Source organism: Rhododendron vialii, chromosome 8a, assembly GCF_030253575.1.
Source record: "Rhododendron vialii isolate Sample 1 chromosome 8a, ASM3025357v1".
Classification (NCBI taxonomy): domain Eukaryota; kingdom Viridiplantae; phylum Streptophyta; class Magnoliopsida; order Ericales; family Ericaceae; genus Rhododendron; species Rhododendron vialii.
The window spans coordinates 18,910,784-18,927,719 of record NC_080564.1 but is presented as its reverse complement, the minus strand read 5'-3'; the positions used below and the strand labels follow the sequence as shown (position 1 = coordinate 18,927,719).

Sequence of the window (16,936 nt, the reverse complement as noted above, 5' to 3'; positions counted from 1 at the left end):
TACCACAACAGTGTTGGATAACCACTCTGGGTAATAGACCTCACGTATTGCCTTGGCCTCCAATAAACGATCGACCTCTTCGATCACAGCATCTACATGCTGTACGGCAGCCCTTCGTTTCTTCTGAATGATCGGCTTATGCAGAGGATCAATGTTTAAATGGTGACAGATCACATCTGCATCCACCCCAAGCATTTCCTCAGGTACCCATGCAAAAACATCAATATATTCTTTCAGAAATCTTATCGACTCAGCCTTTTCGTTTGCTGGTAATGATTCCCCAATCAAAAAATACCTTTCAAGATCAATTTCGTTGATCTGAATCTTGTCCAGGCCCTCAACCACTTTTTCAGCCGGGCTCCTTCCAACATCCTCGATGGTTGGTTGGTCTGGTACTTCCAATGTGTGAACATGGTGGACCTTCGGGGCTGTTTTAATGATGGAAATCAAGCATTGCTGTGCCACCTTCTGGTTTCCTTTAAGGATTTCAATCCCATTTGAACCTGGGAATTTTACCATCTGGTGATAAGTCGAGGAGACTGCTCTCATTTTGTGCAACCACGTCCTCCCTATAATCGCGTTGTAGGAAGATGGGACATCAACCACCAAAAAGTCCGTTCTCAACACCACAGATCCAGCCCGAACAGGTAAAGTCACCTTTCCTAGGGGCCAGACTGCTCCTGCACCGAACCCAATTAGAGGTGTTGTTGATTGTTCTAAGTCTGATTGGGCCAGGCCTAGCTTCTTGAATGCATCATAGTACAACACCTCTGTACAGCTCCCCAAGTCTACTAGAATTCTTTCGATGTCGTATTCCCCAACTCGTAGGGTTACGACCAATGCATCATTGTGGGGTATTTGGACCTCCGCCAAATCATCGTCACTGAATGCCATGCTCTCGTTGCATGCATTAGTCTCTCGCCCTCTCTTGTTTCCCAACCGCATCACGTGCTGATCATGCTTGACCTGTCTTTGCAACAGCCTCACCTCACTCCTTGTATAAGGTGCAGCCAACCCATGTATCATATGGATCACGCCTTTAGGGTGTTGCTCGTAACCCAGTTCCATGGCCTTCCCTTTCTCTTTAGGGTCCTCCTGGATAAACTCTTTGAGATAGCCCCGAGAGACCAAATCATCAAGGTGCCTCTTGTATACCTCACAATCCTCGGTCATATGGCCCCAATCTTTGTGATAACTGCAGTGCTGATTCGTAGCACGTTTTGCATCTTTGTCTCCACCTAGACTTGGGGGCCACTTAAAATAAGGCTGATTCTTTATTCGATAAAGAATCCTGTATATTGGCTCTTTCCAAACCGTAGTGATAGAAAAAAAAGACTTAGGGTCAGGAGCTTGCTTGTCCTTGTATGCCTCCTTCTTAGCCTGCCCGTACTCCCTTCTGTCTTTGTAAGACTTAGGTTCAGGCTTATCCACCTTTTTGGCAGGTGCCTTCTGCTGCTCGGCAATCGTCCTGCCATCCTCTCGGAGTATATCATCCTCCATTCTGGCGTGTTGCTCTATCCGTTCCATCAATTTAGCCAAGGTGGCTACTGGATGTTTATTCACTGAACGGCGCAGCTCTCCCCGAACAGGCAAACCAGTTTTGAACGTAGCAATTGCATACTCTTCACTGCAACTTTCAATCTCGTTGAAAGTTTCCCAGTACTTCTTTGCATAATCCCTGATCTGCTCGTTCTCCTCTTGCTTCATGGTGGAAAGACTCTCAAAAGTCTTTGGGGCCTTTCTGCTCGTTAAGAACCGAGCAGTGAAATCCTCGGCCAACTGCCTCCATCCTTGTATGGATCGTGGGGCCAACTTATGAAACCAAGATAAAGCCACTTTGCCAAGACTGGAGGGAAACATCTTGCACAAGATGGAATCATCCCCCTCATGCATAAACATGGCCTGTTGGTAATGCTGTATGTGAGCTACGGGATCCGTATTTGTCTCGTAAAGTACGAACGCACCGTGCTTCACTCTGCTCGGCAACCTTGCTTCTTGTAGCCTCTTAGTAAAGGGAGAGGCTGCAATATTACTCAGGGCCTTACGTGCTGCTTCTCGTGCAGTCACTGTCCCATCCTCTTGCTCCTTTGACCTGTGGGCCGAAGCCTTGACCCAATCAGCATCAGGTCTCTCGTACCTGTCTCGATGATGCTTTCTCGTGTCCTCTTCCTCGGGGGTAGAACTCCGGTCTCTGCTCCTCCTTTTTCGTGAAGAAGTCTTTCTCTCCGGTGTTCGGCTTCTACTTGTTCTTCCCCTTTTTCGTGGAGAAGCTTCGTGACGCCCTCTAACAGGACTTCTGCTCCTTCTTCCTCGTGAAGGATCTTTTCTGTATTGTACCATAGCATACCTACTGCCTCTAGAATTTCCTCGAGACAGGCCAGAATCCTCCGGATGCTCCCTAATTCTCTCCAATTCTCTGATCTCATGCTCTCGTTTTTTAATCAGACAAGCATACTCCTCGACTTCTTGTCTCTTCCTATCAAGAACGTCGTCACTATGGTGCACACTCCTGGAGTGCGCGATTGATTCATCCCTTTGATGGGATTTACTCCTTCTCGTGGATCTTGAAGCCGTCTCTCCATCTCCTCTATTTTTGGAGTTATGATGCACGGTAAGGGGGCGGTCCTTACTCGTGTTCCTTCTGTGCCCACCCTGGGGCTTTCTCGGAGCCCCGGGTGGTGATTTGTCCCTTCCCTCGTCTAACACATCTTTTGGCTCATGCGGTGTTACTGGAGTTACTTCCACCATGGTCGTATTTCAAAAGGGAATTCTTTCGTTTCCCACAGACGGCGCCAATTGTAGGGGGATGAAAACAATTGGTACTTCGAATCAACTGGATCGCAACGGCTTATTCGTGCCTCTTCACCGGAACCCTAGCTCGACGTCTGAACCCTAATCTGCAAAATAGACAGGGGGTGAGTGCACCTTTGCCTCTCGTGGCAAAGGCCCTCCGATGCTTTTGTTAGTATCACGTACTAGAAAACTCAGCCCTAATTATCAGTAGGAAAGCAATAATAATGCAATATTGCGTACCTTTCACCTCTAGGTTTTCCTCATATTTATAGATTTATGGATGCTTGCTGTCCAAGCATCCTTATTGCCATAGGATTCCTAACTCGTATAGGAAACCCAGGATATCAAGGAGTCTCGTTTCCTTTATCAGTTTATGGAAAAGAGTCCTTTTAGGATTCTTTTCCATTAAGAGCCGAACATCCCATACTTGTTGGGTATCTTTCTCAGATCCTATATTCTTGGGATCTTTATCCCTATATGGGACATGACTATTCTGGAATCTTCCAGAGTATTCCCTCTGCTCCTACTCTCGATTGGAGCTCTACCTTTGTTCGGCCGTCTCATGGCCGAACAGACGGCTTGGACCAACTACCTCATATGTAACTGGTCCTTGAGCCCGTACAACCTTTCTGGACCATTGACTTCTCATGTCACTGGTCCATATTGCCGAACACTTGTTTAACATGATGACTGTCCTGTCTATATTCAAACTATGGTCCCACGTACCATTTATTTGGATATTGATTGCATTGCTTTCAACCCGTGATCACTCGTATCACGTGCTAGGTTCTTTACATCATCTGTTCGGCTGTATCATAACCGAACAGTCTATTTATAGCCATGACTTCTCATATCACTGTTCACCGAACTGCTCGGCGATAAGTCTGGTCGTATTTACCACGTGTTCCTAAACATCACGTGTTTGGCAACTAAATGTATCTGCTCGGGAATACCTCCCTACACATATGAAATTTTCTCCTTAAGTCACTGCGCTAAGAAAGAAAATAACTTGAGGGGCCATTCAACGTCACATGATATCAGTTTAAACATTAAGGCCCCGTTTGATAAAAGTATTAGATGAGTGGGATTCGTAAGGAGATGGGATTTGTAATTTGCATGTTTGCTTTGCTTGGGATTAGATGATGGGATTCGTAAGGAGATAGGATTGGAATTTTTTTTTTTCCCACATTGCCCTTGCCCTTGCAAATCGGCAAAACCAAAATAAACCAAAAACAAAAAAACAAACCCAGGACCCCCCCCCCCCCCCCCCCCCCCTTCTCTCTCTCTAAACCAAGCAAAAAAAACAAACCCAGTCCGGCAACAGGAATGGCTTGAGCAGGGAGGAAGGGAAGGGAGAGTTTGGTCATTGTAGTGTTAAGGGAAGGGATAGGATTGTGAATACCAAGTCCTTGGGGGTATTGCTAATACCCCCTGTGGAGCTCACTCTCATCCCAACGGAATAATAATCCGGTTATCAAACATGGGTTTGGGAAGCCCTTGGGATTGGTAGTCCAATCCTAAGACATAGTCCGGTTATCAAACGAGGCCTAAGACCCCTTGGCAGGAAAAGAACCAAGTATCAAGGAATTGCCAAAGCAAATTTGGATTGTATTCTTGTACTAGTCTAACGACTCTCCCAGGCAAAGCCTGGGCAACATCTATCAACCGTGAACCTCCAATAGTCAACTCCCTTTGACATCTTGGTTGACCAAAGAACATCCAACAGTTAAGGTTCTAGTTCTACAGCTGCCAAAATTTAGGTACATCGCCTATGAACTCCACACTAAGCACTAGATAAATGACAGGAAACATGAATTGTTTTTTGCTAACACCTGAAGCTTCTTATTTAGTATGGCAAATGAATACATTTTTGTCCTTGTTGGAAATATGAACCCAAGTGTTTAATGAATTTAACAGAAAGAAGAAAGAAACGAAAAACATCAAAATCATGTGGAGCCTTATTTTGTTTTGTTACCATCGATAGGAGGGGGAAATCAGGAAGTTGCCTCTTGCAATCACGAGATTCAAACTCAGTCATTGTGTTTGTTAAGGGAGCGCCTCAACCTCTAGGCCAACCCCTTGGTCTTAGCCCTTGTTACTCCAACATTGTTCATAATCCTTAATTGAAGCCTTTAATCTTTGAAATGACCCACATTCACTGCAGGACATGAAGATTACCATCCACTTTTCATGCGTACTGAGGCCTTAATTACATACGAACCCAAACTTACCTCGTTCTGTTTTTGTGCATGGACTTTAATCCTAGTTCTATTTTTGTTCATCCAGACCCAACCCCACATCCTCGTGTTTATCCGGTCAAGCTTCCACCATGGCATTGACCAGTGACCCACTGATAGTACGGGTTTGATCATTTAAAGAAGGCCCATCATGCTCTTCAAAATGTAATTCAAGTAGGCCAAGGAACCATGCATTATTACGTACCAGTTCTGTTTTTGTTCATACAGACCCAACCCCACATCCTCATGTTTATTCGGTCAAGCTTCCACCATGGCATTGACCAATGACCCACTGATAGTACGTGTTTGATCATTTAAAGAAGGCCCATCATGCTCTTCAAAATGTAATTCAAGTAGGCCAAGGAACAATGCATTATTATGTACTAGTGATTTTTCAGCAACAGATGTATTCATTGGAAGACCTCCTCTATCAACTGCACAATCGGTCTAACATATGAAGTACAAGTAACATAGAATAAAATAAATGAGTTTCTAGAAGAACTGATTGCTCACACCTGTAAAGTCACCGACTGAGACTCGTTTCATTAGGCTTAGGATAATTTCCTGTGGAGAATAAAATGATAAATAAAAAATTCTAAAATACTTAGTGGCAATGATGTCGAACACATATACGAAACCACCCATACCCTTTGATGAGTATTTGTGTGCAAAACAGACTGAACCATCAGAAAAAGGGAATGGCCAACAAGCTTCGGTAGTGTAGGATCTGATGGTGATGATGGTGGAAGAGGAAAGGAAGGATGATGGGCAATCACCTACATAACCCATAAAATGGCTTTATCAAATGTAATACTCGGGATTTCTACATCAAATACGACTTATATGCAAATCAAATCGTAGATACAAAGTGAGCATGAAAGGGAAAAGGAAAGATGTACACAATTAATCCAACCTTGTGTAACAGGCATGATTAAAAGAGAGGAAAGAATATTTGAAATAGGTGTTAAAGGATAAGGGGCAAAGGTTAAAATTTATGACTTCAGCTAACACTGTTTGCCAAATATCCCTGAGTGAGGATCACAATGATATCTGAAGAGGCGAACCTAGTGGTGTTTACCAAAAGAAAAGGAAGGGTTGTCAGTTATCAGTGTAACTTACATCAATTTTTACTCATACTCCATGTGATTAAGTTGACTTGAAAAGTACGAACAAGGGGGTATTAGTGAAATCCACCCTTACTTTCAAGTAATACTTTATGTGATTGAATTGAATGAAAACACATTTGTAGTTAATTGTTTACATGACTGAATTGGCTTGAAAAGTACAAACCTGCATACTGCGACTCTTTTGTAGCAAGGGAGACAGGGCTACCTAAAAAGAAACATAGAAGATATTGTTATTAACATGACTATATCTGATGCAAGAGCATAATAATGCTAATCTGGAAACGAAGAGTTGTATTAATTTGATCAAAGTGTCTAATTGTCCAGTATTTATTATTAGCATTGAAGAGTCTCATCTTTGTAATCCCTATATATAGTTGATCTAATAAAATGAGAGGAAATGAGAGTTGATTATTAAGTGTTGTGCAGATGCATCTTGCTTGGAGTGAGTGATTCCTCTGTAATCAAGTGTCTTGGTCGCATTGGGTGGCATCCGCTACCCCCGGTCAAATGGCACTCCGATAATAGCCCAACCTTGCAGGTCTCGGCCTGCGTCAATATCATAATCATTAAGTATAGAGAGTAAAGTGTACCTTGTCTAATTCGACATTTTTGGATGTGACTTTAAAACGTCCCCTTTGTTGAACAACTGCAACCTTTGCTTTCTCATCTTGCTTGTTATTTGTTGCTATCAAAACAAATTCCAATTAGATGACAGGAGAAGAAATGTACATGACAAAGTAATATAACATGGATAACATAGATCACCTAAATGGTTTCAATAAACTTTTCTATGCAAAAAAATAAGTCGCTTCTTTCCACATGCCTAATGGCCTAGAATCTCTTGGCAGAATTTCAGGGGGTACATCATCTGCAACCTGGGGAATAGGAGCTCCATTTCTACTTGAGAACTTCTGAAGCTGATTTTGTGATTTCTCACTAAAAATTTCCCAAATTCAACTAAAATCTGCAATGGATTGCATCGCAATTATGTAACACATGGTAAGAATGAAGGTTTTTCCTTGCAATTAGAATAAGAAGTATTGAAATGAAAATTGCTTCCATCTAGAAACACAACTGGAAGCTTGACATAAGAGCTTGGGTATAATGTGAAAGAAAAGGTTTAATCCATCGACAGTACTCTAACAGGTACAAAACTTACTATAGAATATTTATCTAGATGCGGTGTTTATTCGCAGTGACTCATGCATGGAAAAGGAATAGAACCAGATGGACCCAGAGGCCCTACACCATTCACCCACTATTAATATAAACTCAGCTCAATCAAGATTGAGCCACCGTCCTACGTCAGGTATGTATTCATATCGGAGGACAAAAGAGCTCACTAACACAAAGTCACGATTTCCCGAAGTTGTTGAATGGTGCATGCATAGGTTAAGTATCTTACCCCTCTCCTTTACTAGGAAGAAAACAGGCATCTGGCAATAAAATACTGCCTGATGAACTACCCCTCCTCTGAGTAGCTTGCACAGCCATGCCATCAAATATTCTTTCCATTGACGACCAAACCAGGTTTTCCAGCCAAATTATTTTGAGACATTATCATCAAATCTGGGAGAAGAATTTTGAGAAACTTGGTCTTCTTGGGTTGAACTAGGTATGATCGCATCGTCATCAGATTTCTCATACTTCGTTCTGGAAAGTAAAGAACTAATCATTATTTGGTTTACACACTTAACGATCTTTACTCTATCATATGAAAAATAAAAATGTGACATACACACAGAAATTGTCATGGCATAATCACCAGTCGTATAATAGGATTCCTAATAAGACAACTATTCTGCAGGACACAACATTATGAGAGGAAAGGTGTGGATAATTCACGCAAGACATACAAGTTGTTGGTCATGGTTGAGTCGACTACCGAACAAGTAGGTAAATTGTGTCAAGTCGTTATCTTCCTGTGAAGTACCACATCATTAGGATAGGGCTACATCTCAAAAAGGCAATCGGGTAAAGAGTGTAAACATGCTGAATCAGAAACTTGTGAACAGTGGCTCACTGAAGACAACTGATGCTGAAATTTCTTTTCTTGGTCAAGGCTAGAAGCAGTAACTAAGCTTCCTCCTTGATGTTTTTCAGATTGAGTGTCCTCATCCTAGATTTACCCAATCAAAGATTTAAAGTTGATTAGTGAACCAATATTTACATGAAATTAATGAGTATAATCCAGAAAATCTAACAAAATAAAGAGCTAGTTATTTTACCAAGGAAGCCTGAGCCTTCACGTCTTCAAGATTGAAGTTCCAACCACTAATCCCTCGTTATTCATCCTACACAACTTGCAAAATGCAGGTCAAAACCAACTATGTTACGAAGAAAGATTCTGCCTTTATACTAAAACAGAAGATTTCCATCTGAAAAAGAATATGGAAAAGAAACGAGGACCACAACAAGAAGGGACGTTGTTAAACAAATTAGATTAATCAAATCAGTGACATATCATTCAGACAGAAGAAAATAGGATTCATCAGCAAAAAAACAAATGAAAGACTCCATAACCTAACAAAAATATTCATTAAGAGCATTGTGGGGAAAAAGAGTTGTAGAATGCAGTGATGGCATAACAGGAAGAGGGATTATCACAATAATAAGCAAGTTATCATGCAGGAAGAAATTTTGAACCCTCAAGCACGATTAACACCACTAGCCAAAAGACTCGAAAACAGAACACATGACTATGAGGCACAACCACAAGAAGTTGTACACATCCAACCAATATCCCAATGCACAATGCGAAAATATTTTTTTTAACTATAGATTCATGGATTCTTTGTCCGTAACCATAAATTTTTGAACTATGGATAATACCTTATTCACTAAACTAACCAACTAGATGTTCTGCTTATTCACTATCAGTAGTTTGTATATCCTAGGCATCTCCTAAGACAGCATGCTCAAGAAAAAGGACATCTTTTGAGAAGGTGTCTTTTAAAAAAGGACCAAACGTACCAAGAAGAAAGGAAATACTGCAATTGCAGCTAGGAAATGGCCAAATTTCTATTAAATGTCTTCATGTCACACTAGTTGCTTGATGCACTACTAAACTATTTTGATACTCCTGAGTCCTGACATAATTCTGCATGATTGTCGTAACACCCATTTTGTCAATGTAAAATCATCATAACTGATAAACTGAATCTACAAGCTAGACTACAAGATGAAGTGCAAATGGGAAATTTCAATCCGCGAATAAAATTGAAAACAGGTTCGTGTGAAAAGATTTCTACTGAAATACAAAACCTACTGTCTAACACCAAAGACCATGCCAAATTTTGTATTCCAAGCTCTGCACAGAGATGAAAGATACCAATGGAATCATATTAAATCATGTTGCTACCAAATAAATCAAACCATCGATATTTAGCTTATTGGAGCATCCAAAAGTGCAAACCTGTGACATTTCCTCCTTCTGCCCATCTCATCTGGTTCTACTACGTAATAAACTGGCAAGATATGGATCACGAACTGGAACCGGGTTACCTACTTGTGCTCATGCTTATGCTCCTGGGTATCAATATCGATATGAAAGGGCCTTTGGTATTTTCTTTTCTACAAGCATGTCTTGTTCTTTTCTCTGTAGATAATAATTGGACACTCATTAGCATAGAACACATTTAAACGCCAAATATTCTCAACAGCATGCCAAATCATATCCTCAAAAAGGTAACACATTTGACCTTCAAGGCTCGGAGACGATCACCAAGAGCGGGAGCCCCTCCAAAAGTGTTCTCGCTATGTATTCATTGGATCTAGATTTCTTGAAGAATGAATGTTTTAACAACTCTTGTGCAGAAGGTCACTTTCAAGGATCTTTTACCAAGCAACTAGCAATCATCTACTTAAAGGACTACCGAAAAGAAAAACACAAACAAACGGAAAGGAAATTTCACATTCCATACTCACAACAAAGGTTAAATTAACTCCACTTTCACAGGCACGTACCTTAGAAAACTTTCTGTCTCTCTCATAATCAAGACCAGGAGGCGCATTTTGCAAAGTCATGAGTAATATCTGACAATTGTGAAGAAGCTTGAGTATTTAAGCTGATATTTCAAACATATATGCAACTAAAAGCATGCACCTTCATTAAAGGATACTTTGAAAAAGGAGTATGGCCATGGGCTAGCTTTAAAGCAGTAATACCGAAAGACTAGATATCAGCCCTACAAGAAAATAATACTAGCAATAAAGATTAGTCACAGTATGTAATTAGGAAACAAAGGAAGGAACACTTGCAGTGAAAATATCAACATACTTGCAGTTATAACCATGCAATTGCTCCATAACCTCGAGTGCCATCCTGCAAAACAAAGATTCTCCACTGGTTAATGAATTGCATTATTACATACATAAAGGAACAAGAGGACGCTGATCCTTGGGCCACACTGTGTTAAAGATGCAAACAAAATGATATTGAAACCTTCTGGTTTTCCTGCAAAGTCTTTACTTTCGGTGAAGATGTTTAAGCAAATACTCCTGGTCAGGGCCCAACACTAGCCAGGATTATTAGCCAAATTAATGGGCAACCAAACCTAGGGATACTGGAATGAGTAGAGCCACAAATACAAAACGCATACCAGCACGGTTTGCCCACAAATGTTTTTCTCGTCTGCCCTGCTGAATCAAACAAGCAAGCAGATACACCAAAATCCCCAAGCTTAATTGCATCATTTGCATCAATGAGAATACTTCCAGCCTATCAGAAACGGAAGATTACTTTAAAACAAGTATAAAAAAGAAAGATCTGTAATATAATCAAAGTACAGCAGGTCACTGCATTTTTATGAAATTTTAGTCTCTACTTAACCAGTCTGCCCACAGTATCATTAATGTTTCACAATCAGTTCTTCCCACTTTGCCAAAACTTTTCCCATCGTTATTGACATTAATCCCTTATGGGAGCCTTGTCTTGGTAAGAAGTTCAAAGGTATCTTCTATCGAACATTAATTGGTATTCATCAGCAGTGAACTGTACCAATCCAGAGTTCCGGAGAAGCATCCAGCTCAAGCCTCTCAGACTCTGTACAGACTTGACAGCATCAATCTCAAAGTATATTTGCATTGCCTTCTCACCAGAGCTAATTAGTTATTAGGGACTTTACAGATACCAATTTGGAAATTACCCTGCATGGTTTTTCCCTGACCAACTTAGATTTAGATTATCCACAGCTAGCTCTTAATTTATCATAGGACCTTGAGGAAGAGCCACAGATAATAATTAACTGCTCAGTGGGGAGTTTTTGGCTTAAATTTTTGTGTAAGACCGGCTTGGACAGAATGGTGACTGGTAACTTGGTGGAAACAGAGGGGCATCTCTTCGCATAACCAAAAGTTATTCCTATGAAAAGTCTAACCACCAAATGTCAAACATATTTGCTTTCTTGATTATTAGTTCAAGAATGTAATCCTCCATTTACTTTCCGTTTAAACAGTTTACAGGACAGAAACTACACAACAGAGAGAATCTTGTGACATCATACTCGATGTAATACAACTATGTGGAAAAAGAGCCAATTGCATTGGAGAGTACACGTTGGACGAGACTAAATTAGTCACTATACTAGCCATAAGAGTTACTCGACGTTCACTACTTTCAAATACAATCAGACTAAGAATCTGAGAGACATTCCACTACTAAGTTTTGTCAAACACGTTAGAATAGTTGATTTCCCAGAAAAGAAGAATAAGAAGACATTTGTATATTTACACAAGCACTGCAAAGTTGAAGCGGGGTAAGTACACAACCATGCGTGCATGCTGTTCAAGGTGACAAGACTAATGAATATAATCAAGCGAGAATAACAAACCCGGAAACCAACTGCAGAACATAAGCATAAATACAATCTAAATTAAACTACTAACCTTGACATCCCGATGAATGTGTCCTTGGCGATGAACATACTCCAAGCCCTTCAATACCTCGCGCAATATAGTTGCAAATTTGCAATCACAACCTCCTCAAAACCATCGGGCTGTATAGCCTTCAATATGTGGAGACAAGAACCTCCAGCCATAAATGGCCTGATGACCCGAAGATTATGATCAATAACGAATGAGCAGTGTGACTTGAGAACATTAGGGTGGTCAGCCAGGATCATTGTCTATGCTTCACGAGATATGTTATTCTACAAGGGAATGGCAACATGAGATTAAACAACTAAATTAGGTCATGGCACACATTAATAATAGGCTAAATTGTGATAGCCAAAACTTTAAACAACTACTAATACATAGGGGAAAGCAGATAATAATCCCACAAATCAACAGGAGACAGCTCTAAACTTAAAATCTCAAACACTTGAGCCAGGGTTTTAAAAATCCATTTCAATTATGTTTTTAAGACTAACGCGTGTTATGTTCCCTCCCCCTCTGTTCAATAACCTCTGCATGATAAACAACTACTAGTCTACTACAACAGCGGGGAAAACAGATACTGGACCAAAAATTCAGACAGGAGACAGCTAAAATCATGATCAGTTTAGCTAGGATTTCAAATTCCCATTTAGATTATGTTTTTATGACTAACACAAAGTTGCTTAACCTTCTTCGTAATAAGCTCCAATTCTAAAACCATAACTAAGGTCAAGAAAGAAAGGGTTTTGTGTGGGTGTGGGTGTGTGTAAGGTAATGAGAGGCCGGTCTCTCAACTTATTCAGTTACCAACAAATTATTGCGTTTTTCTTTTCACCTTTCTTTGGAGTGTGGTACTATTTACGTTTAATAGTCTACAATTTCCACGAATATTTTTTTTATTGGCCAATTTCCGGGGTGATGCATATAATTTGCCAATTTGTACAATGGATAGTATCATAGTGGTGAAAGTTTTAATCTTTAATTTTATTTTCCCCATTTTTCATTCCCATCAACTTAAAAATCCCCAATTGACATGAACTATAACGGGAAAATATATATATATTCCAGTGTTCGGCCGCCTAGGGGCTTGGAGGTGCCTTGCCACCACGCCAATACCCCTTGGCGTTTGATTTGGCGCCTAGGGAGGTTTGGTGGTGTTTGGCGGCCGCCTAGGCGGCCTTGGTGGCCATGGCGGTCTCGGCGGTCTTAGCGGTCTTGGCGGCGTCTTTGGCGGCCTAAAATGTATAGTATTAAACTAATGGAGATCAAGTTTTGGAAGGGTATGGAGGAGAAGAGTTAGAGAAAGGAGATGAACTTTGAACTTGGCATTAGAGATCTCCGATGTCGTTTATTTCTTCTTATTTTATTCAACTTATTTGCTAGTTGCTACTACTTAATTTCATTTGGGTTTGTACATTAAACTTTGCATTATGAACTTTGAACTTGCATTATGGATACATAGAATATAGTTTGATTGGATAATAGTTTGTTAAAAAAAAAAAAAAAAAAAACGCCGAATTCCTTGGCGCCACCTAGGCGGCTTGGCGCTTGGAGGTGGGTCTCCGCCCTACTAGCGCCAAGCGCCATTTAGAACATTGATATATTCATATAGCCCGTCTATGTAGATAGATATACGTAGATAGATACGTGGTGTAATGCCTTGATGACGCACCAGATCACTAAAATTGCATTCGAAATCGAGAATTTTGATGGCAATGATCTCGTCGAACGGGATACACAGGGCGCGATGAACCGAAGCACTCACACCTTGCCCTATCTCCTCGTACAACGTATAATGCTCCACTCCAATCGGATACTTCTTCTTATGCATTATATATTCACTCAATTAAGGATACCTCTCTCCTTCTCCCTCCTTCGCCGCCTTCGATACCTCTATGCTACTGGACGTTGACAAACACGCAAATGCAGCTCGCCGGCGACCTACAGATCCGAATCTTCAACACATTCGTCTGCAACAACAAAAAAACGCACAAACAACCAATTGTAAACGAAAACGAGCAAATAGTAACAGGAAAAAAAATTAAAAAAATGCGACTTTCAGTTCAATTGAGGCGGTTAGGGCTAACGGGAACGGAGTCTGGATCCATCGACGGAGAACAACGCATAAAACTCGATCTAGTTGGAATTCCTTTTTGCACTTTTTGGGAGGAGCGATCGATGGGGATGGGGATGAGGATGAGGATTGGTGGCAGCAAGAGTTGCTGTGATCGATTATCTGATGAGAGAGAGAGGAACGCGGGAGTGTCAGATCACCGTTCAAACGGGGATACGTTTGCATGCAGAAAGTATCTTTCCCGATGAATGTATTGTATCGAGGCTGAAGAAGTACAGAGTGGGACACGGCTTTCTTCAGAGGAGTTTTATGGGTTAAAAGCTACTCTTTGAACGAATACGAAGTTCCAACTCACTGCAGATCACAACTCCACCATTTCATTGACGAAGTTCAACCTACAAAGTGATTTGTGAGAGGTTAAAGAAGTTAAATGAAAAAGATGTAGAATAAATGAGAAAAGCATAAAGGGGGCTTGAATTAAATTTTTACAAATAAATTTCATATCCCGGAAGTAAAAGTTGGGTAGAAAAGCCTGAAGACTTGTACCAAGGCATTATCTTTCCGCTTGTCCGCACATGTAGCCTTGCGTTTTCCTTTTCTCATACAGTTTGCCTGTAGTTTTTCCGTAGCTATAGCTTCAGCCCTTCGTTTTCCTTTCAACAAACAGATAACATGTACATGGGTAAGGTGGAGATGAACAATACGAGGAAATGATATGATAAAAGACTCAATTGCTGGACTTACTTCACGAATACGAATGGCGTTGAGTTCTCGCTCATTGCGGATAACAACCGTGACATTGTTTTTTTTGAAGGAGTTCAACCTATATATACAAAAGTATTTGGGAGGTGAAAAAAAAGTCAGACGAAGAAGATGTAGACTTGCGAAGGAAAGAATTAGGGGAGACTTCAATTACAGTTCTTTGCAAGCGCTAGTCAGCCTATTCAACATGAGGAAAAAAACCAAAGCATACGAGAATTCATAGATAGATACGCTAAGCATGCTTAACATGTATTAGGACTAGGTTCGGGTTTCGTGCAAGGCACGAATGTCATGCCCGTTGAAGAGGATTTTTTTTTTTTGGGACTAAAGATTAATGCTGCTTTTGATGGATGAGCGAAAAGCTTAACCAAAAGCTTCCTCTTTGGTTTTTGGTTAAGCGAAAACCAAAAGGATATTACATACATGATGTAAGTTACAGGTTACCAGGTTAAGCGCTGTGCGCATACATTCACAAGCATAAGTTAACATAAGATCCATATTTACATTAAGTTTATAGAAAGTTTAGGGCTTCGGTTCATAGCCAGTCCTAACGATAAACGTAATTATATAGGCCAATATGAGCAAGCTACTGGCAAGTTTTATGCTTCAAAAGAGTTTCTACAAAACTTGTGCAGCAATGCACATGGCACGAAGAGTTACCAAAGTATGGTTAGAACAACTGGACTAAAACCAGTCATAAAGTCTTTCACTATCATTGTGGCCATGGAAGACGATGACCACGAACTAAAAAGTAGGCAGCATGGTAAGCATGAGGTAATCAAAAGGATGCAGATCAAGGACAGCCAAGAACTCATTGAATGCTTCGGCATTGAGGTGAAGATTGTGAATTGGTATAGGCCAAGTACAATTAGCCATCTTAATCACCATTTGCTCAAGCCCGAGAACATTGAAGGCATGTCCAAGTCGAGTTTCGAAATCCTGCAATAAATAGAATGGCATTGAATATAAATTGATATGTACCGTTAATTTAGTAGTAATTTTAGAAAGAGGAATGGATGTAAAATAAACCAATCACATACATTTTGGAGCTGCACATGCAATGCACCTAGGTCGATGAATACCCAGTGTCGATGTTGAGTTCGTCGAGTTCAAATCGAGAATTCTTCCAAATGATATTTCATCAAGTTGTTACGGATTGATCTCTCTGCTGTAAGGTAGAAGAAAACGCCCAATTCTATAATCAAAGGAAAGAAGAGGAGAACAAACCCTAACGCTACTGTGAAATGCTTTTGGTAAGAAGCTGGGGTGGACGGTGTGGTGTGCGACGGTGTGACGCTTAGGGGAGTGAAGGAGGGCAACAAAGGCCATAACAACTATGAGAGTGGGCTGAAGAATGAAGATCGATTTCACAAGAGAGAGAGGCAGAGCGTTGATTTTCGTTTTTGGCAGAAGATGGTAGAAGGAAGGAGACGAAAAGGAGAGGGGAAGAAAATCGGTTACATTCCAGTTTTTTAACACTTTGCACGAGGTCAGAGCTTGACATGTAATGGGATGAGATGCACCAACCAATGACATCATATAGGAGGAGTTGGATGCAGTTGAGGATAATGTTCTAAATGGCGCTTGGCGCTAGTCGGGTGGTGACCCACCGCCAATCGCCAAGCCACCTAGGCGGGCTCCTAAGCGGCGCCAAGCAATTCCGCGGTATTTATTTTATTTTTTTTTACAAACCATAATCCATCAAACTACATTCCATGAATCCATAATGCAAAGTTTAATGTTCAAACTTCAAAGTACAAACCCAAATGAAATTAAGTAGTTGCAAATGAGTTGAATAAGTAGAAATAAACGAGAGAGAGAAGAGAGATGCGAGAGAGACAAGAGAGACGAAAGAGAGAGGAGAGAGAGAGAGACATACCAGCGAAGTCTGGCAACGTGACGGAGAAAGGAGATCGAAAGAACTTCTTGCCTGAGTCGCCTGGAGTTAGGGCTTCGATTGGTGGAACTGTGGAAGCCGATTGAAATGTGGAAGTGTGGACTAATGTGTAATTGCAGTGTGTGTATATATCATTTTGTAAAATTACATATTAAGCCCTCTTATTTTA

At 40.8% G+C, this 16,936-nt stretch overlaps 2 protein-coding genes across 2 annotated transcripts; both read right to left on the bottom strand.

Annotated features, from left to right (window-relative positions):
- Nucleotides 1-5,288: 5,288 nt before the first annotated feature.
- On the bottom strand, nucleotides 5,289-8,277 carry LOC131298632 (uncharacterized). Its single transcript, XM_058324110.1, has 8 exons — nucleotides 8,181-8,277; nucleotides 8,014-8,079; nucleotides 7,563-7,810; nucleotides 6,748-6,842; nucleotides 6,321-6,362; nucleotides 5,678-5,806; nucleotides 5,546-5,594; nucleotides 5,289-5,464 (listed from the first exon to the last, which is right to left on the bottom strand). Exons 3-8 carry the CDS (start codon nucleotides 7,654-7,656, stop codon nucleotides 5,289-5,291), a joined length of 585 nt encoding a protein of 194 aa, XP_058180093.1. The 5' UTR covers nucleotides 7,657-7,810; nucleotides 8,014-8,079; nucleotides 8,181-8,277.
- LOC131298631 (uncharacterized) lies at nucleotides 7,850-16,480 on the bottom strand. Its single transcript, XM_058324109.1, is given in 20 exon segments — nucleotides 7,850-7,864; nucleotides 8,014-8,079; nucleotides 8,181-8,276; nucleotides 8,386-8,451; nucleotides 9,573-9,600; nucleotides 9,718-9,755; nucleotides 9,859-9,893; nucleotides 9,896-10,028; nucleotides 10,124-10,192; nucleotides 10,263-10,344; nucleotides 10,437-10,481; nucleotides 10,759-10,877; nucleotides 12,044-12,124; nucleotides 12,127-12,306; nucleotides 13,707-14,004; nucleotides 14,122-14,503; nucleotides 14,655-14,761; nucleotides 14,853-15,048; nucleotides 15,531-15,809; nucleotides 15,911-16,480. Coding segments are annotated over 15 exon segments (1,212 nt in total). The 5' UTR covers nucleotides 13,866-14,004; nucleotides 14,122-14,503; nucleotides 14,655-14,761; nucleotides 14,853-15,048; nucleotides 15,531-15,809; nucleotides 15,911-16,480.
- Between the last annotated feature and the right edge of the window lie 456 nt (nucleotides 16,481-16,936).